General features: G+C 37.3%; 1 protein-coding gene across 1 annotated transcript; it reads right to left on the reverse strand.

Moving 5' to 3' along the window:
• Positions 1 to 1,447: 1,447 nt before the first annotated feature.
• On the reverse strand, positions 1,448 to 3,932 carry LOC306848805 (A-type voltage-gated potassium channel KCND3; the record flags this gene model as incomplete). The annotated part of the gene is made up of 2 exons (XM_079383567.1): positions 3,615 to 3,932; positions 1,448 to 2,628 (listed from the first exon to the last, which is right to left on the reverse strand). Exon 2 carries the CDS (start codon positions 2,552 to 2,554, stop codon positions 1,448 to 1,450), a length of 1,107 nt encoding a protein of 368 aa, XP_079239693.1. The 5' UTR covers positions 2,555 to 2,628; positions 3,615 to 3,932.
• Positions 3,933 to 23,075: the final 19,143 nt, after the last annotated feature.

Raw genomic sequence — 23,075 nt, forward strand, 5'->3', positions numbered from 1 at the left:
GCTCTCAAACGAAAGCGTAAATAAGTAATTACGTGTCTAACCATTTGTAATTCTACCTCAGAAAAAGAGTCACCAGATCACAGACTCAACTGTATTCATCAATGACCAAACCATTTGGCAATGTAACATTCATGAGTTACTGTCCACAATAAGTGAAGTCCTTAATCTTGTTGTGTTGGGGTCACAGACCTCACAGACAGGTGCTTCAGCCAATGATCAGCCATCTAAACAGGAAGTCAAAGACCGTTTTGACTTCAGCTCTGGTTTCAAACCCTGACACAGCAGCTACATTCAGTACATACGAAAGTAGCTGTAGCAGCATATACTGTATATAGCGGATTACTCAAGTCATACGCCATATAAATCACTCAAAATAATCACCTAAATTAATCCTCCACATTCTCTTAAAACCAATTGTGTCAAATGTCTACACGTATCAGTCATGAACATACAAATAAATGGCTTGTGATTTATGAGGGGCAGGGTTGAAGTAAATGGGGCTATACAGTTCTGCAGTTGCCTTCTGTTGTTAATGTGTGGGAGAAACGCTGAAGGATGTTCCTCTGCTTGCTTCACACACGCTTAAATATTAATTGGTGCATAATAGGGATGAATAAAGTCTAGCCTGGGGCAGCGAGTTAAATCCAAACCTACCGCTGCTTCAGGCAGGCATGACTGCAGTCAGCAGCTATGGTCATTAGGGTTAGATGCTAATAGCAGTTAACTCGGAAAAGAAAGAAAATCCACAAGCTGCAGGGAAACGGCTTCTCTTTCGATGAGGTGTAATGTTATACTGTAAACAGTTGTGTTTGTTTAAGTTGCACTTTGGTGGTTTAAAAGACCTTGTACATGGGGCAAATTAAAGGGATAGTTCACCCAAAAAGGGAAATTCTGTCATCATTTACTCACCCACATGATGCTCCAAACCTGTATGACTTACTTTATTCTGCATAACACAAATGAAGAATGTCAACACTGGACCCTATTAACTGTCACTGTGTGAACTAAAACATTCTTAAAATATCTTCTTCTGTGTTGGGCAGTCATACAGATTTGGAATGACATGAGGGTGAGTAAACATGGAAGAATGGTTAATTCCCTTAAATGGACAACTTTGTACCTTATCTACCCCTAAAAAGGTGCATATTAGTGCCTTCTAGAGTAGTTATATGTACCCCTAAAGTTCTATTTTGAATCCTTTAGGGGTAAATAAGGCACAAAGTGACAACTTTGTGGCTTATTACCCCTAAAAGGTTCAAAATGGCACCCCAGGGGTACAGGTGGCAAGCTCCTGTACCCCTGAAGGTACAATTTTTGCACACAGTGATGAATGAACTATCCCTTTAAGACTTACCCTCTGAAAAGCATGAGGGGTGTGGCTTGATATGCATTCAGGGTTAAAAAGTGTAAAATTATACAGAGAGAAGTCATTCGGAGACAAAATGACTCACCCCAGCGTTGTCATGGTTACAATGGTGTACCAGAAGGAGGCCGGGATGCTGGTGAACTTGCTGGACGAGGAGCCTTTCTCAGCGTAGAACATGACTGTGGCAAAGATGATGATGGCCATGGTGAGGGAGAAGAGGAGGAAGCCGAGCTCGGATGCGCAGCTCTTCAGCGTGTAGCCAAGGATCCGGAGACCCTGGGAGTGGCGGGAGAATTTAAAGATCCGGAAGACGCGGAACACCCGTAGCGTGACGAAGGCTCCGCTTACGTCCTCGTTGTTGGTCATGACGAGCCCAATGTAATATGGCAAGATGGCCACCACGTCGATAATGCTCATCACGCTTCTCATAAAGCGGTACCTGCTGGGCGCCGCGAACAGTCGCATCAGATACTCCACTGTAAAGATCATTACACAAGCCGTGTCCATGCAGAAAAACGCCTCTGTGTAGCGCTCACCGCAAGGGATGTCTCTCTGGTTCGGCATATAACCACAAGGAACCGTCTCAACCACATTGGTAATGACAGATATGGCGATGAAGAATCCGGTTACGTAGTAGAAAACCAGCGCCATGGTGCTAGTGTGCGGGTTCTCGAAGGCTCTCCACATGGTCTCGCGGAAAGTCATGTTGGGGAGTTTATTGTCTTTGTTGTCCTCAAGGTCATCCATAAGACGCTCCATGTTCTCCCTCTTGCGGTCCTTGTACTCTTCGTAACAGCAGTCACTGATGATTTCAGGAATGATTCCAAAGAACGCCAGCTCCTCGTCGTAAGCAGAGATGCATTCGTAGCGTGGGTAGTGCAGCTTCCCTGTGCGGTAGAAGTTAAGAATACTTCTGAACAACTCCGCATCTCGGTCAAAGAAATACTCCCTAGTTTCCTCATTGAAGAAGAATTCTTTTTCGGAGCTCCCCAGGAGCGTATCAGGGTAACGGTCTAGCGTGTTGCGCCAGGTCTGGAAGCGTCGGCCGCTGACGTTGAGGATAATAAGCTCGTCCTGATGCTTGTTCTTATTGGTCGGTGCGACGGGCATGGGCAGGTTGGCCACGGGCATCCATCCTATGGCCGCCGCCCGAGCGAAGGGGAGCCAGGCTGCCACTCCAGCAGCCATGGGGACTCCGGCTGGGGTCGAGGGGACCAGATCAAACACCTTCACAACCAGCTTGACATTAGATTAGACCCCATCTACATAGAGAGAGACAGGAAGATAGGAGCGAGTGAGAGGTTGGCAAATGTGGGAGGACAGGAAGAGGAGAGAGTTCCAGTGGGAAAGAGTGAGACAGATGTGAAATGGGAGTGAAAAGACGGCAAGAGCGAACAGGATGCCAGCAGAATAGAGAGGCAGAGGTAAAAGGGAAGCAATCATGTAGAGAACAGTAAAAAGAAGTACAGAAAAACAAAAACGCAAGGCATGGACAGAAAATGGTAGACTGTATCAGACCTCAAACCTTAAGTCTGTTATTTAGAATCACTCTTTCTCTCTCAAAGCAAAGTATAAAATAGATAAATCAGCAAAACAAGACAGTTGTCCATTTTTTCATATTTAATAGCCCATATTATGCATTAAAGGGTGCAGATGAAACTACGCAAATATTCTCACACTAATATACTATATTCTAACATACTGTGACACTGGACTAATAGTATAGTTTTAAAGACAATTGAATAATAACATCTGTTTTACCAGACAGGTTTTACCACGTCTGTTTTTACAGTAACAGAACGGATACAACATTATAGAACACAGGCATCATGACAATTTGTAAAGAAAGCTAATTATTTAACTATTTATTCTCTGCTCGTGTAAGAGAGACTCCAACGGGTAAGAGACGGTTTGTGCTCGAGACACAGAGCCCTTCAGCAACTGCAGTTAGAAACATGCGAACCTGTTGAGCTTAATGCAAAACAATAAAACGCCACGAAATATCGGTCGCTAAACACTGACAGTGCTGTAGTTCATACTTTACGAGCATCAAGATTTGCACTGTTAACACTTCAACTGCGGTTATCCCCAGCTGCGCCTTAATAAATATTGTATAATATGAACAAGGCTTATCAATATGATTATAATAATAGTCATTATTATTATTGTAATTGTTATTATTAATGATGGTTCAAATGGTAAAACACAGCAAACTCGTTTTCAACAGTTAAATTTTTTTGTTACTTACCCATGAAAAATCTTTGAACTTTTCATTCATTCAGCTACATTTATGACATTTCCTCCTGACATCACTTCGAAAGTGTTCGCCGAAACATCCGCACATTAATGATGAAAAGATAAAACAAAAACCCAGGTGAAAGTATAAAACAATAAGGTACTAACCAGCGTGATTGGAGCAGCGGGAAATAATAGTTTAGTTTCTTATTTGGGTCCCTCAGTCACATCCTGCGCTGTTTAATTATACATTTGCTCGGACGGACAGAAATGCCGCACCGACCGCTCGCGCGCTCGAAGTGACTTCCCGCAAGATGCTCGGCTGATGGATAGAGGTGGTAGTCTTTTCCCAACCTCTCCTTCTCTCTCTCTCTCTCTTCTCTACATACACCAGCACACTCCCTTTCTCCCTCCCAGAGGTCTCTCCGCTGCCAGGTCTCGCGCTCTCTAGTTAGGCGCTGCGCGCGCGATCCGTTTTCGTGGAGCAGAGAGAGCGCGAGACGCACAGAGGCAGTATATGCTCGCTTTCGCACCAGTAACACTGTTTGACAGCGCGCTGATTTCACCTTACTTTAAAGTGGGCTCACCCTGCTTGCCGCAGCTTTGTTACCTGAACCCAATATAGAAATGGGGACGAGGTAATTGATTTGCAATTTCATGCAGGTTTTAGCCATCCATATTCAAAGATGACATTCAAAACATCCTGTACGACTTCTCATTCTCATATCGATTCGTAATGCTAAATTTAAGTAAAGCTTAAATCAGAAAGTATTAACGCAGATGTATCAGAAGTAGGCTAAACTATCAGGATTAAAAAAAAAAAAACGTTTGTGTGTGTGTGTGTGTGTCATGATTCATAATGTTTATCTGTCTTAATTTTTTGTGTGATGCAAGACATTGATGCAACAAATTCCTAAAATTATGTGTGTGTGTGTGTGTGTGTGTGTTGTAGGCTAAATACATTTAAAGTATTCAGGGCTTGTAAATTGGCCAAGTAATGTTATAGATACAAATTTAAATGTAATAATGATAATGTTCATGTGAGTGTTACTATGGTGGTCTCGCTCAGCCAGACCTTTGACTAGACTGCAAAAGCTCGGGTCGATAGCTTGTTTTAGCCAAGAACCGCCCACTTAGACAGAAAGAGCTGTTTGACTGATGTGTAAAGCAATCAATCACAGTTCGTTTTGCTGATACATGTTAGGAACTGGGCTATTTGAATTAATTTTGTAACGCAATTACAGGCTGATATTCAAAAAAGATTTAAATAATGACGCAGCTGTTTAAGAAATAGCGGAAAATGTGTAAACACTGTATAATATAGTGCAAAATAAGTAAACATTTCATAAAACAAACCATTCCCTCTAGTTTAATTGCTATTAAGTGCCTCAAGCAAAACTCTGATTATTTTTTAAAGATTTGATGTCACTGTCTTGACAAACTTTGGAAAATCCAGTGATTATTTTGCTTGTAACCTGAAAGAATAATGCTGTGGGCATTCATGCATTCATAATTATCCTTCTGCTGTCATTTAATACCAATTAATTTGTGTTTTTGGACCGAAATCTTAACCAGTCCTGCAAATTAATGAGCAAACACAAAGCCATATGCACTGTCCAAAATCAGGCCACTGGAATTTCATTACTGTTCTCTTGATATTGTGTATGTGTGAATTATTTATATCCCTCTTTTTTTTCTCCTGTAACGTCCTTCAAACGTGGCTCAGCGGATGAATCCTCAGCAGTTATCGGCTTTGGAAATCCTTGATGGATTTAGTGTGCTGGCGTGCCTTGTGATGGAAGCATGTTGTTGAGTGTGGAGCGGGTTCTGATATGTGTAACCACAGATTCGCTGCTTCAGTAAGCAATATAAAGCCTAATTAACTCTGCTGGGACTCTCAGCTCTCAGAGTGGGCCTGAAGGTTCTGAAGAATACCAATAAACTAAGATCAGTGGCGACAGTGTAAAAATGCACCGTAAATGCATACTTTTTCAAGTTGAGTGAACTTTTTCTAAAAGCACTCACTTACCTTTAACACTGGCGAAGAAATACAACTCAACTCCACAAAATTCCTTCGTAATACACTTATTCGTTCCTGAAGTAATTATAAAGCCTGTAGTCTAGTGTAACTTATTTCGGACAGACACAAGAAGGCACTATCGGATAAACAGTTTTGCCTGAAGGCCCCTCTAAAATATCCTGTAAAAGAGAATAGACTGATCAATAGCATCTAACAATGTGTTTAAATTTACAACCACAGGCACGGAAACACGTCCACTGTCTGCGGTTAGAAGGAAACCATTAATCAATTTAACTAGTTTCAGTGATCTGACCGGGAGCAAAACCAGACTGCAGTAATTCACGTAATTACAGGCTGTGTAAATGCTCGTGGTAATATAATTTAGTGTTTTAATGTAAATAGTAAATGTAAGGTTAGGTGATGGGTGCAGCTTGGGTGTGACTGATGTTTTAGCTTCCTCTGAAGATGTATAGTCAGGCTCTTTCTGAGAGTCCGGGTCTCCAGCAGGAGGTTTTAAGGAAGTAAGCAAACGCGGTTCAGTTGTCTCCTCTAACCTCGCTGTGAACACACCAGGGGCCGGTCGTAGACAGATCGGTCACTTTTAGTGCTCTGCTGAGAGTGACACATCAGAGCAATGGAGTGCAGTTCAGTTGTGATTCATACTGATGTGCATTTAGCTCTGAGTCACAAATTCATAAATTCTGAATTTTACATCACAGTGGCCAAAGTGAGACACAAATAGTGCCCTCAAAAGTGCAGTGAGAAATTGGTGCACTATATGTGTGTTTTTTCCTACATTGTGGGGAACAAATGTCTCTGCAATGATAGAAAATATGTGTGTGTGTGTATGTATATGTATATATATATATATATATATATATATATATATACACATATTCAGACCCCCTTCACTTTTTTCAATTTTGTTATGTTGCAGCCGGATACTACAATTGTTTAATTATTAGTTTCTCTCATTAATCTACACTATGTACCTCATACATACATTATATATATATATCTTCCCAAGAGTGCTCAACTCATTCATTAATTTTATGATGCCTTCATAACATTTTTGGATCTTTTAAGTTTTGGTTACCTGGATTTTCAATGGAGGGACAGAAACCTCTCAGGTTTCATTAAAATATCTTAGTTTGTGTGTCAAAGATTAATCCAAGTCATATGGAATGACATGAGGGTGATTACATGATGAATTTTCATTTTTGGCTGAACTTTAATAAATGTACTAAATAACGTTTTTATTAAAACAAAAATATTTGTGAATATGTGGTAGGGTAAAGGTGTCACGGTTGGTGGTTGTAGTAATCGGCGCCCACAACGGTGAATAACAAAATATATATTTATTTAGCATCAACACACATGAACCATTGTAAACTTAAGAACCGACAAGGATAGGGACAAAACTGAATGCTTATAAAGAAACAGGAAACAAAGGAGCAAACTAGATAATTAATCAAACACAGGTGACAAGACTAAATGATGATTACTAATTAACTAAATAAGAACAGGAACTACCAAATAAGGTCAAAACAGAACTGAAAGGAAAACCGACATGTGACAAAAGAATAGAAAATATCATTAGCTCAGTATAAAAATCAGTCTAAATCAATTGAAAGTCTCCTCTATGGTAGAAAAACAAGTGTGTGTGTGTGTGTGTGTGTGTTTAAAGCAAGGAGTGGAGCAGATATCCATCAAAATGGCTAAATCTGTTTTGAAATGCCATGCCTTTTACAGTATATGGCAACTTTCAAGCACTAGACCCTAAACTTTTATATGGAAATTTCCATAAAGGTTGCTTAGTTCGGTATAAAAACAGTTCAGCATGATAACTTATTCCCTCTCACAGATCTGCATTATGGCAGTGCTTCTCAAGCTATTTTGTCTTATGTACCCCCATAACCCCCTGTAAATCTCAAGTAGGTCTTTATAGACAGAAAACCAGAAAGATGTTCCTCTCATACTGGATAACCTTCAGCATGATTATTAATATCATTAAAGTGGCCATTATTACAATGGTTTACTAAAACAGTTGATACTGCAGGTACAGAAAAACAGGCTCATCAAGTATGTTTCTTTCTGTTTAACGAGACACCTGTGCTTGTTTGCTAAAGATTTGACTTTTCTAGCACAGAAAAACTATCAAAACTTTTCAATTTTATTCAAATCAAATACAATTAAGTTGTAATTTGTTTTTATAGGCTTTTTTTGGTTTTTGAGATTTTTTAAATGTTTTTGAATTCATTCTGTTATGCTTACAGTACCAAAGATGCACTTAATTGATGATGCAAATTGCAATACAGTAATATTTTGAAATATCATAACTTTAAGTAATTGTTTTCTACTTTAATGCTGTAAAATGTCATTTATTACTGTGATGGCAAAGCTGAATTTTCAGCAGCCATTACTTCAGTCTTCAGTGTCACATGATCCTTCAGAAATCATTCTAATATGGTGATCTGGTGCTCAAGAAACATTTCTTATTATTACCAATTTTAAAAACAGTTGTGCTGCTTATATTTTTTTGGAAACCATGGTACATGTTTTTCCAGGTTTCTTTGATGAATAGAAAATTCAAAAGAACAGCATTCATTTGAAATAGATTTATTTTTTAACATGAAAAAATCCAAACATTTGAACGGTATAGTGTAAGTGACGTTTATTTTTATCCATTTGTCCATATATACATGCTTGTGCATTGGTGGCATTAAACAATTTCATATATTCATGTAAACGGTCATGTTAGTCATGACATTGTTGTATCACATTGTATCTTTTTTTTTATGCATGCCGTGTTTCCACATTGCTTAAATCAGAATAACCTCTGTGTGACCTCCAGGCTGTAATCCGTGTTTCTCAGCAGTGATCTAGGGACATAAACCTTTGATCATATACAGATATATTTATAGATGTGTATGTGCTGTGAGTCTCTCTGATGACTGAAGTACAGTGATCTTCCCCACAGTGAGGCTGAATAAATAAGCAGCAGGGAGACTATAGGAGTCACAGCTGTGGCGAGTCTATTAAAGGTTACCGATTCAAGGCCCAAAGGCACTGCGTAAGTGTGTAGATTAGCGTGCGATCAAGGGTGTGTGTGTTTCTCCGCGTACACATGTTGATGTACGTTTTGGCACCCAGGTGCATGTAGTACGCGGCGCACCCTCTCTTTCCAGACCACACACGTGCATGTATACACATGTTAACCTCTTGAACAGCATAACAGTATGCTGAGGACCCTTTGCTGGCTGTCTTACTCTATAAGGGGAGAGAGCAGAGGCAGAACTGGCCCTCTGTAAACACACATATCACTCTTGTCATACGAAATGGAAAATTTTGTCCTATCACATTGGCAATAAGCTGACCCGAAATTACCTCGACTTCATGAGCCTCAAAGCTCCATAAACAGCACAGCACCGCCGGCACCACGCAGACTTCCTCTCCTAAAACATCAGATATGTAAACTACTCAGAACTGCTGATGACTAATGTTGAATTCCCAATAAGATATTTTAGTGCAATTCAGTGAAACCCCTCATGACATAAGTCACAAGCTTATGTAGTAACCATGACAACAAACCAGACACTGGGGTGAGGGTTCGCTAATGTTTATTTTCCTGCGCTGTCTGTTTTATTTTAGCATCCAATTCACTCAAGGAATTATGCAAATCGGGTCATGGCACAAACAGACCCAAAATATCAGTAATGAATGCAATTTAGATGCAGCAATTCTTAAAGCAAACAACATTTTTTTTTAAATAAAAATAAATTTAATGGTGATGATGGTGATAATAATATCTTTATATTTATTTATAAACTATCTGCTTTCTGAGTTTTGCGAATGTGGCATATTCTATAAAAATCCTAATTTGCATTGAAGGGATGTGTTTGCACTAAAAAGTATGACAATGACTTATTTCCTCATTGTGCAGCACTATTTTAAGTTATTGAATATTGGGTGTTTAGAAATTTTGTTTGATTTTGTTGATACAAAAGATTACTTTTTCAAATGCTGTTCTTTTGAACTTTTTTTTTTAGCAAAGAATCCTCAAAAAAGTATCATGGTTTTAACAAATTTATAATAATTTTGAGCACCAAGTCAGCATATGAGAATGTTTTCTGAAGGGTCATGTGACACTGTGTGCCATCACAGGAATAAATAACATTTTTAGAATATATTAAAACTGTTAAAGCTGTGTTTTCATTTTCCTCCTGTTTTCTCATGTTTCCACTCACTGTCTAAAAATGTGCATGTACATTTAGGGCATTAACCAGGCTCTTATCCAAAGAAACTTCAAAGAGTTTTAACTTCAATGGTGTATAAATGTCAAGCATGCAATTCAAAAAGATGCTGGGAAAAAAATAATTACTACCTAATATAAAGCACAAGATTTCTGTCATGATTAATTTTACGTCAGAAAAAGATCAGTACTGTCAGTACAGTAAATCAGTATTATTTTCTTGTTTTCCAGCAGAAATATCAAAACAACCTTAAAACTTAATTTAAAGGAACAGTTCATCCACAAATGAAAATTTGCTGAAATGTGTTTATCCTCAGGCCATCTAAAATGTAGATGATTTTGTTTCTTCATCAGAACGTATTTGGATAAATTTAGCATTACATCACACAAAGGTCACACAAACGTATAAACGAGAATGAATTAGAATGAGAGTCAAAAAAGCTGATAAAAGCATCATAATCAGTTAATGGCTTGTAAACTGAAAAGCTGCATGTTTGTAAGATGTTTTAACTTTAAACCGTTGCTTCTGGCCAAAATATCAGTCTATAATCCATAATAACTCTTACTCTAGTGAAAAAGTCCATTTCCTGTTGTCTTCTCACAGAACTGTTTTTGCTTATAAAAACTTCTTGATGCATATATATCCCCTGATTCAGAAAAGACAGCTTTTTTTTAATGGAGAAAACAATATTATGGATATAAGACTCTCAATTTAGCCACAATGTTTTGAAGTTAAAGCTGCAGTCCATAAGTTTTGCCTCTTTGTTGCCATCTCTGTTTGAAAACCTGAAATTGCAGCTGCTTTCGTAATTATCTTCCTTGCGTGGGGTTGTGCGTCAGCATGAATCAAATGTTGTGAGGAGTATGTGTGGCAGTCAGTCACCGCACCAGTGTGGATATTTACTGTACCTCGCAATTACAGATTCTAGCCTACATCTTGAATATATGACCCAAATAAGAATTTTCACCATATATTGCCATCTGAACAAGAAAGTAACAAGTCTGCCACATTTGTTCTGACCAACTGAGGAAATAAGCATTACCATAAATCACGCTACCAATAGTGATTTAATCTAAAGATGGGTTAGCTCATCATATCACATCAAACCGTGCAAATGATTATTATTGTTATACTTTATTCTCAAATTATTAATGTTAACCACATCAGTATTGCGTGACTATGAGTATAGTGTGTATTAGCGTGTAGATTTCAATTTCTGTACGGTCTAATCTAATCGTCATGCCATTCAAATTTCATATTAAGAAATTCTTTTAACCCAAAAGCAAATTATTCTTCCTTCAAACTGGTTTTCTTTAAAATACAAATCTTGTAATCCCAGGCTATCTGTAATCAGAAGCACATTTAAAACTGGAATATAATTTAATTTCATTCACATGTGTTTCATAAACACAGTCCTTTCTGGATTACAATCCGCCATCAAAATGATACATTTAATTATTCTAGCTGCTGTGAGAAAAGGCTATAAACGATCCGCCATCTGCAGTATCCTGACATGCGATAGTCTACTAGCAACTTCTTTGTTTACAGATGTGACTTAATGACGCAGTGCCATGCTCGAATCTCCCGTAAAAACCTACCCGTACCACTCAAATTAGAAAACATTATTATAAGCTAACCGTTGTGAATCAGGTTAAAGTAAGGTGATGGTTATGTACTTGCTCAAATATTGATTTCGGATAATTTTTAACCAAAAAAAAGTTACGTAGTGCACCTTTTTTTTTTTTTTTTTAAACATCTTGATAATGAATTTGTTGCATGCATGCATCTTTTAACTTTACAAGATGTTAATTGTGTATTTGGTTTAAAGGAGGACTGGATATTTTTACAGGCAATAAGACAAAAATTCAGTTTTTAAAATATTTTTGAGCCAGTCACAAGTTTTGAAAGGGGTGACTTTTGCTGTTCACACATGTACAGAAAGTTGATTCCACCGGCTGGGTGTGAGGACAGCAAAGTGCTTAGTCTTGTTGCAGAGACTATATGAGGTGAAAGTGTGATGAGACCCCTTGTGAAAGAGAAGCGCACTTAAGTATACTTTTATAAAATGTACTTATTGCAGAAATAATATACTATAAAAGAACACACATAAGTGCAAATTAAATGTTATTTTCAACACTTAAATACATTGTAATTGTAATTAACTGCAAATGTATCACATTTTAAAGTGACAATATGCAATATGCAATATGTTGAACTTTTGAGTATTTTTTTAAACAACTTAAGTGGTACTTTTTAGTACATCTTTACCCTCATCTTGCCTCCCAAGCTTCTCTCGCACATTTTCATGAAGAATGTTCCTGTATTTACCACGACTGACACAGCAAAGCTGCTGTCCTCTTCCTTTGGTTTGTTACCTGTAAAATACATGATGATTAGAAGGGGATCTGCAAATGCACAGGTGGGAATATATTACTTGCAAATGGAAAAGATTCAAAGCATTTAAAATCCATAGGGATAGCGAGTTAATATAGCACTTTTAGCTTGTCATGTGTGATCAGGGTGAGCTGACATACTTCTAACATCATGCGTTTCCACACTGTATCTCCAGTAACAAATCTGCACTGATCCTGCAAAATTAATAACTCCAGATATTACAAAAATATTACAATACAACCAGTAATGGAGCATCTCGCTCTTCAAATGCAAAAAACAAACAAACAAAAAACAACACATTAAATATTGCAAGATCGGATCTTTGAATTTTGTTTAGTGAAGCTATGAATTTGAAATCGTTTAGTCAAAAATACAATATTGTATTTTCAGCAGCCAAATTTCTTGGTCACACGCGATAACATTCCGATATCAGAATGCAATCATAGATAAATAGTACACGATTAATTCACCTCCCGAGTCCATATAGCAAGAACTGCCGGGTGTGAAAGCCGCATGAATGGTAAAACTAAATTAAGAATAAAGAAAGCTTATAACAAGATATACTAACTTGATTCTTTATCTGCAGTACATAAAGTCTCACCTGTAATCACCCAAACGCGCTGCTCCTCTGTTGTTGTTTGATCAGCGAAGCTCCTTCACGCGTCGCGACTCCAGGAACATGGCTCGCAGCGCGTTTCAAACTCTGCTGAAGTAGCGCGCAATCATGGCGTAGTATTTTGGCACATGCACATAAAACAAAAGAGATGGTGCGTGGTTACGTTGTTTCAGGCATTTCATTTCTGTGTAAGTTCAAGTTGTCCTAATTCATTGTGTAGTAGTTAGACCAATGGTTAGACTCATCCATGACTCATTCACCTAACTAAAAGTCAGTCATTTTTTACAGTGCAGTGTAGCCTAGTCTAATTAAAATAAAATGTATTTGAATGCAAATTAATTTTGTTTAGATCTGTTAAACTTTTTCTTGCAATTAATGCAATTAAATGTGTGTTTAAGTGAGAACAACATAATTATATTGAAAGTATAGTACTATTACATACAAATACAGTACTCTCATAAATGACACTGTATGTCAAATGTTATGTCAAATTAAACTTCATAGAGTTCATAGCGCAAGAGCTGGTGATGAAAATTTCAACAATACGTTTTATTGGAGTATACTGTATAAGAAAGTGTATTTAAATTTAGAAGAAAAATACATTTCAAGTGCATTAATGCACATAGACTAAATGCATTTAAAATACATTAACAAATGTAATTTTGAAGAACACACTTAAGTTGAAATTAATTATTTTACATGTGCTTTAGTATATTGATAGATATATCGAAATAAGTGTACTTATGTAAAACACAATAAAATCATAATTGTGTAAAGTGTATGTTTAAGTAATACTTAATTAGACATTATTATAAAGTGCATTTTTAAAAACGGCACTTAGGTATGTTAAAACCTATTGTCATTAAAGTGTACTCTATTTAAGTACACTTAAATTGCCTTTAGTTTAGATTATATTATATTATCTGCAAGTGGACTTTTTAAAAAGTATACTTTTAAGAATTGAAGTACACAAAAAGCACACTTTTACTTCAATTAAGCACACTTCTTTTTCACAAGGGGCCCAAGGAGGTGGTCAGTCAAAGTGGGTGCGTCATGGTTCAAGGTATCAGTGAAGGGAAGTCGTGGCCTAATGGTTAGAGAGTCGGACTCGTAATCGAAAGGTTGCGAGTTCGAGCCCCCGGCCGGCAGGAATTGTAGGTGGGGGGAGGGAACGTCCAGCGCTCTCTCCACCCTCAATACCACGACTGAGGTGCCCTTGAGCAAGGCACCGAACCCCCAACTGCTCCCCGGGCGCCGCAGCATGGCTGCCCACTGCTCCGGGTGTGTGTTCACGGTGTGTGTGTGTGTGTGTGTGTGTGTGTGTGTGTGTGTGGATTTGTTCACTACTCACTGCTGTGTGTGTGCACTTGGATGGGTTAAAGGCAGAGCACCAATTTCGAGTATGGGTCACCATACTTGACAATACGTCACGACTTTAGACTTTTTAAGAGCAGTGTGAGAAGAGGTGCTATTTGTATTGAAAGTGTCATTGCTCACTGAGTGGAGAGGATGCATGCTGTGTCATCATGATGTAGCTTACACACTCCCAATGTGTTTTACAGGGAATATTCAAATGAAGCTTGCATGCAGCTTTATTAGTGATCATAAACCAGACTCCATTGGCAGAGCCAGAAAACCAGAATTGAGTATTAAGCATTCACTGACACAAGGAGCGCACCGTAAAACATGTTACGCTGTTAATGACCCCGGAGAACATTTACAGCATGTTTAAACGCCCATTAATTCATATGTCATCACTGACCTGCCGCTGTTAATGATCATGACTCATTCATGATGATTTATTTATGGCATCTAAATAAAAAAACTGCTCTACCAAGCTGAGATGCAAATAAACGTTTAGTAGCACACACCAGGCAGAAAGAACTTTACCAAGCATGTTCATTCACAATACCTTTGGGATACTTCAATTTTCAGCCCTTCATGTCCACATAAAGATATTTTGGCCCATTTTTGCAGCATTTCTTCAGGTCAGCGATATATTTTGACTGTTTTGCATGAACTACTTGCTTCAGGTTTTGTAGCAACAAATCATCTGATTTAAAGCTATAGATCTTTGGGTTTTTTTTAACTTAATTTGGCTGTTCATTAACCCTAAAGCTTACTGTATCATATTTGATATGCAAAAAAACTCTAAATTATCAACATGATCAAAACTTTGCTAAAAAACGCAATCTTCTACATGCCTTCTTTTTATAAATAAAGTATAATTCTGAAAACTTTTTTACAGGGTTAACTGTTGAGTTTAAGATCAATAGGATAAAGCCAGACATAATGGATGGACTGATTTCTCCATCCAAAATTAACTTCCCATCAATGACTGATAGAAGCAGACATCCTCATAACAGGATACTCGTAGCATGACACATTACAGTTGTGATGAGTTTGTTTTGTCTCATTATTATTCTAACGGCTGTCTGAATGATCCAGGTGATATTTGAAAACTTTGGATATACGGCAATGTTTCAAAGTGCAGTAATTTTCTTTTTGGCATTCAAAGCATTCCTCATACTGAATGAAATAATGACCATCAACATCAAGCAATTCAAGACAGACATTTATGTGTTATTCTGCAGTTCTGTGTGACCTTCTGAAATACTGAAAGCGTAGCGATGATGGGGAATTCTTTAGCTTGTACACTAATGGCTATAACTTCCTGATAAAAAGTAAAACTAGAGTGTTCAAAATAAATAGTAAGCCATATATCATGAGAGTATAATAATCTATGAAACATACTGGAACATTTGCGATAGCTGTTAAAAGGTTTTCATAGTTTTTCAACAGAACAGAACTGTAGGCATTAGATTACTATGTCTATGAAAAGCAAAAAAGAGAAGATTTTGTTCGAAATTGATGTTTATTCTTTGTTGAATAACATCTACTTTATGATTTAGACAATCAGCGTATATATTTATAGCTAAAGGAAAACAAAACCACTGTGATAAATGGATCTCAACCCCTCTCATGCTCACTGAGGGGTCTTGTTGTTTTAACAAATTTATCATTTTAGCATTTTAGTCAGAAGCTGCTCTCATCCATAAATCAAACTGAAGCCGCCACAGTAGACTTTTTTGTGTAATGGATGTTTAGTTTGTGTCAAGTGTGTTTATCTTTTGTTAAAAATTTGTTCCCAGTAGGATTTGCTGTCCAAAAATTGTACAGTGAATAAATAAAGTGGCGTTATAGTTCACTGAATTGTGGTTGGACTGATTAGATTTGACTTTTGTTTCAGCTTTGAGAGAGAGAGAGAGAGAGAGAGAGAGCGAGAGAGAGAGAGAGAGAGTTGTGCTACCTGACAGAGTTCAGGATGTGCTCGCATATGGGATAGAATGACCTAGTTACGTACTCTCTAGAGGAGAGGGAAATGTCTGTGTCTGTCTGCATCTTTCTTTTGGAGAGATGAGGTGTGAGAGCGTGGTGTGGAAAGTATAGGGGCTGTTACGTGTCTGTCAGGGCAGAGGGAGGTGAGGCCTGCTCTACAGATGCCACTGGTCCAGTGGCTCCTTATATGCTCGTTGAAAGTATTTGAAGTTTCACCTGCCTTGAAATTATAAGGTTCTGTCTGCATTCTGAGCAGTTTTGAGATATTGAGCTTCAAAGGTTTTGCATTCCGAGGACTTCTGTAGATAGAACCCGTTTTGTTTTCTAAAAAAGTCCCAAAAATATACACAGCTTACAAAAGAAACATCACATAATTTGGTAACAGTTTAGAATAAGGTTCCATTTATTAACATTAGTTAATGTATTAACTAACGTGAACAAACAATGAACAATGCATTTATTACACTATTTATTAAAGTTTGTTAATGTTAGTTAATGAAAATACAGTTGTTCATTGTTTACTCATGTTAGTTCACACTACATTAACTAATGTTAACAAACACAACTTGTGAATTTATGCATCAGTAAATGCTGAAATTAACATTAAATAAGATTAATAAATGCTGTAGAAGTATTGTTCATTCTTAGTTCATGTTTACTAATGTTGTTAACTAATGTTAATAAATGGAACCTTATTCTAAAGTGTTATCCATAATTTAAATGAATTCATCACAGAATAAGAATGTGTGAATAACTCAATTTTGACAAAAATGTCAGAACCTTATCATTCCAAGGCGACGGTTTATCAAAAGCAGATAGACTGCTATAATACTGTATACACTACCGTTCAAAACTTGGGGGTCAGGAAAATGTTTAAATGTTTTTGAAAGAAAATGTTTTTTATTTCATATGCTTTTTCTATTTTAATGTATTTTAAAATGTAATATGCACTGAACAAAATTATAAATGCAACTTTTTTGTTTTTGCCCTCATTTTTCATGAGCTGAACTCAAAGATCTAAGACTTTTTCTATGTACACAAAATTTCTATTTCTCTCAAATATTGTTCACAAATCTGCCTAAATCTGTGTTAGTGAGCACTTCTCCTTTGCTGAGATAATCCATCCACCTCACAGATGTGGCATATCAAGATGCTGATTAGACAGCATGATTATTGCACAGGTGTGGCTTAGGCTGGCCACAATAAAAGGCCACTCTAAAATGTGCAGTTTTACTCTATGTCCGAAAACCAGTCAGTATCTGGTGTGAGCACCATTTGCCTCACGCAGTGCAACACATCTCCTTCTCATAGAGTTGATCAGGTTGTTGATTGTGGCCTGTGGAATGTTGGTCCACTCTTCTTCAATGACTGTGCAAAGTTGCTGGATATTGGGAGGAACTGGAACATGATATTTGCTCCTCACGTTTTTTAATTTGAAACTCATACTTGCATATGTTTTTGAAATCAGTCTTTTCAGAGCAAAGGTAGTGTGGAGTGCTGGGATATCAAAGTCAACAAGATGGCTGCAATACTACGGGCCTAAAGTGAAGTAAGTAGAATTCACATTGATTTAATTGATGGGTTTTAGTGTTACGTGAGATATAAACCATCATTTTCTGAAAGTGTTTTTTTTTAAGTATATTTCTTAATTTTTGGATGAATTGCTATTCTTGTAAATGTAGCAGCACAAACGGATCTTCTGAAGCAGTACAATACAGGTGCATCTCAAAAAATTTGAATATCGTGAAAAAGTTATTGTAACTTATTTCAAGAAGTGAGACTTTCATATATTCTAGATTCGTTACATGTAAAGTAAAACATTTCAAATGTTTTTTTTTTTTTGTATTAATTTGGATGATTACAGCTCATGAAAGTCAAAAATCCAATATCTCAAAATATTAGAATATTTCCTAAGATCAATCAAAAAAGGATTTGCCAAACTGAAAAGTTTAAGTTCTTTAAAGTATGTTCATTTATGCACTCAATACTTGGTTGGGGATCCTTTAGCATCAGTGAGGTGTAGCATGGAAACGATCAGCCTGTGGCTCAGCTGAGGCACTATTGAGCCTTTAGCTCTTCTGGATTGTTGGATTGACTGTTTCTCATCTTTCTCTTGAAAATATCCCATAGATTCCATATGGGGTTCAGGTCAGGCATGTTGGCTGGCCAATCAAGTACAATAATATCATGGTCAGCAAACCACTTGGAAGTGTTTTGGCACTGTGAGCAGGTGCTAAAGTCCTGCTGGAAAAGGAAATCAGCATCTCCATAAAGCTTGTCAGCAGATGGAAGCATAAAGTGCTCCAAAATCTCCTGGAATTTGGACTTGATAAAACACAATGGACCAACACCAGCAGATGTCACGGCACCCCAAGTCATCACTGACTTCGGAAACTTCACATTGGACTTCAAGCAGCTTGGGTTCTGTGCCTCTCCAGTATTCCTCCAGACTCCAGGGCCCGTATTCATGAAAAATCTTAGTGCTAAGAGTTGCTCCTAGTAACACAAGTTGAAAAGTATAGTATAGTATAGTAAGAGTAGGGTTTATTATAAGCCTTCACTTGTAATTTTTCCTGTTTTACCGAACACTCTCTCTCTCTCTCTCTCTCTCTCTCTCTCTCTCTCTCTCACACACACACACACACACACACACACACATTATATATGTATATATATTCTTTATTTTTTATTTACCATGCTGTCATACTTAACGTATTTTAAAAAAATCTTAGTGCTAAGAGTTGCTCCTAGTAACACAAGTTGAAAAGTATAGTATTTCAAAAGTATAACATCTCAGACACCGTGCAGAAATGTCATAGCGCCAGAAATCACTACATTAACATATTTGGCAACTGGAAAAATGCAACTATGCAGCAGCAATGATTTGGGTCTGTACCTGACAGCACTTTCAGAACCTTATTGTGCCGCTGTTCATTTCCTATAAAATACGTGAAGTATGACAGCATGGTAAATAAAAAATAAAGAATATATACATATATAATGTGTGTGTGTGTGTGTGAGAGAGAGAGAGTTCGGTAAAACAGGAAAAATTACAAGTGAAGGCTTATAATAAATCCTACTCTTAAAAGCGCTCTTTTATTTCCTTCTTGGTCAACAAACCAATCTTCAAAAGACTGTGTCATAGCTAACAACGGGGTCAGCCTCCTCACTAAGATAAAAGTTTTTGTCTTTTCCTCGCTAAGAATTGCTGTCAGATTGGTACTGAATCACTTTTTAGCAAAGACTCCTAGTTAGACATTTTTAAGCTAAATTAGGAGCTCTCTAAAAGGATTCTTAGAATCTTTAGGAATACGGGCCCAGATCATTTTCTTCTTAGTCCAGGTAAGATGCTTCTGATGTTGTTTCTGTTTCAGAAGTGGCTTGGTAGCCCTTTTCCTGAAGATGTCTGAGCGTGGTGACTCTTGATGCACTGACTCCAGATTCAGTCCACTCCTTGTGAAGCTCTCACAAGTGTTTGTATAGTGTTTAGTATATTTTTACTCAAAAATAATACATTTATAGTATATTACTTGTGTGTTTCAAAGACACTCATAATTCATTTGTAATGTACTAGTAATACAAAAAATGTACACTTTAATATCACTAATTAAGCATGAAAATAGGCATGTACTTAATGTGTACTAAGTATACTTGAAATAGTTCCAATTTAGCATCAAAGTACACTAAATACACTTAAAGTTATATTTTAGTATAATTTAATTACAAGTAAAATACACTTACAAAAAAATTGTTCCAAAATAGCACACTTCAAGTTAACTAATCATTAACATGCTTGAAGTATACTGACCATTAGTCTGGCTGCAAGTATACTTAGTATACCTTTTTTCACTAGGGTTAGTATGTGAAAAAGAGAGAAGTGTTATGTGCAAATGCGTTGTAGGAATGCTTTATTACTTTAATGCACATTATCATCATAATTCTGATTTCCAAACTCATTAGTTGGAACTTCCCTGGCACACTGCATTTACTCTTTTAATGTGGTACTAACATTTATAACTGCAGCTGCCCTAAACTGGCTCACAGGTATTTCAAAGAATCATTAATGTCCACAAGGGTAACTTTAAATGAAACCCTGTATTTTTACATAAAACCACTAAACAGAACAAGTAACAGAACTATAACCCATATTAACTCTAAATAACATTTATTAATATTCCACCTCTGACAGCTATCACAGAGCTACTTAATTAACTATTTGAATGCAGCAGTCAATGACTGCCCCCCTAAAGCATAATGAGAAGCAGTGTGTTTTTCTTGCTGGTTGCACATTTGTTGCATTTCATTGCAAAAAAAAAAAAAAAAAAAAAAAAATGACAGGAATATGACAGGAAGGTCTTTGATCCAAACTTAGCAAAGGCATGAAATCCTACGGGTCAAACAGACTCTGTCCTAATGATGGACATTCATAACACATTGCTAGTGTTATTGAGATAAAATGAAGGGTAAAAAGTGTGTCCTCAGACTGATGTTTATCCTGCTCATCCCTGCCTCATTATTTTCATGTCACACCTTTCCACTGCATTTCACTGATGGTGTCATAATAAGGCTTGAGGGAACAGCTGCTCTCTGTCAATGAGAGTTCTTGAGCGCTGCAGGACCAATGGATGGTCTCTCGGACCGCTGATTGATGGATCCGTGGGACAATTCTTTTCCTCAGTGCAGCCAAGACAGAAACTTCACAATGGCAACCTGATGAAACAAGTTAGACCTGTTGAAATTATTCCTTGACCTGAATTCTATTATGATTTGAGCATGTCTTTGTTTGTAATTTGTGCCAGTACGTTTATGTAATATTATGACAATCACCGCTAACGTTCTTCAAGCCTGTTTCACCAAGAACTAACAATATAAAACAATAAAGTTTTAAAAATCCTTCTAATTCTGTGAGAATAGAGGAGTCGAATGACACAGAGGACGAAATCATCCCGTCAGAATCCCCCTGACTTAGTCAGTCGTTTAAAATGTCAGATGCCTTTATAGTTATGGCATGAATAGGCCTCAGTAATGTGCATCAATGGAACTTTTCAAACACCTGAATCTGCAACTCCAGAATCTCTGATTAAGCAAGTGATGTAACTGAAAATTTCTCCAAATCTGTTCTGATGAAAAAAATGAACACATCTACATCTTGGATAGCAATTTTACATTTTTGGGTGAATTATTTCTTTAAAGAATGTTATTGCTGCTCTGTTTAATAAAATGAAAGTGGATGGGACCAAAAGCTGTCCAGCTCCAATAAGGATAAAAACAAAAAGCAAAAATATTTTATGAGTCTTCTGAAGCAATATAACAACTGTGTGTGACAAAAAACCCAAATTTATGTTATTTACTGAAATTCTTGCCTTGAAAATACTGCTTAATATAGCCTGGTCACCATTCACTCGCATTATATGGAAAAGAGTAGCTTGTATGCTCTGCTATAAGTAACGCCTTTTGTGTTCCATAAAAGAAAGAAAAAAATATACAGGTTTGGAACAACATGAAAGCGAGTACATGTTGACAAGAGTTAATATTTTGGGGGGAAGTAATCATTAAACTAAATAGAAAATAAATGTTCTGAGTACCCATATTTATTTATAGGCTTCTTAGCCTTACAAAGAGAGGTATGAAAGAGCATGGCATTCATACATATGGTATATGGTATATGTACATTAAATATTTATATACAGTGTAATGATCCTCTTCATCTTTTTCTTTCTTTTCTGTGTTGTTGCTAATAAGCGTTAATTAAAAGACTCTGTCTCTACCCCTCCAAGGTCAGTCAAGAGGGGAATTAAGTTCAGCAATTAATCTTCATAAAGAACACGCCTCTCAGCACTAACCTGCTGGAGTGAGATATATAATCCCACTCATATCTTCTTACTCTCTGATGTTAGGACAGTTTGTGAAAATAATCTTCATTATTCGTAATTAATGAAGCAGATTATCAGTTAAAGCAGACAAAAACCTGTATTGCAGATGTGTCTGTTACAGTGTTGTGCAATTGAAACAACCCCCCCCCGAGCAAAAATAGAGCATTATTATGTTCAATTTTTAAATTCTGACATTGTGAAAAGTTATCAGCAAATTCAACTTTCAGCATGATGTCACATGCTCAATATGGTGAAAATCTTAGCTATATATACACAAGATCTAGAATGAGTCTTCATCCTGGATTGAACTTCCTGTCATCAAAGACAAACGAACTGTCACCACACCGAGTGCTTCCTGCTAGAGAGACGTAACGGCACGATAGAAATATCGATCACATGTGTCTGACTGAAGATTCATATAACTCTATCAGTGTTTATCACCCTACAGAGTAAGATGTTACAACATCTTACTCAATAACAGAATCAATACTCACAGCTCCTCCCTCCCCCATTACAGCCCATTAACAGTGAGATGTAGGCTGATGGTGAAACGTTCTTCCTCGACAGCCGTCGTTAGTAGAGACTTGGACTCGTTGTCAGTTCTGTTCTGATTTCACCCCACAGCTGATGAATCAGTCAGACGGAGAATGTCAACAGGCCATCGGTCCCTTCTGCCACCCAGGGGACAAGCCCACGTTGCCTAGGCAGAGGATTGATTGGGTTCCTTTATTTCAAGCACTTCTTTTACCAAGGAAGGATCAATGAGAGTTTCTTGACTGATTTTGGCTCCTGTCTGCTGTGGGACTGATTCCTCCACGGCTGTCGTAGTGTGTTAGAGAGTGTGCCAAACAGGTTGTTCATTAGCACCGAGCTAGTCAGTCTGGTCCAGGATCACCAAGTATCATTTGCTGTTACAATAGAAGATGTCACTGCAAGCTGAGACTTAGGAAAGATGGGATCAGACTGAGATAATGTTAAA

This window comes from Barbus barbus (assembly GCF_936440315.1).
Source record: "Barbus barbus genome assembly, chromosome: 28".
Taxonomy (NCBI): domain Eukaryota; kingdom Metazoa; phylum Chordata; class Actinopteri; order Cypriniformes; family Cyprinidae; genus Barbus; species Barbus barbus.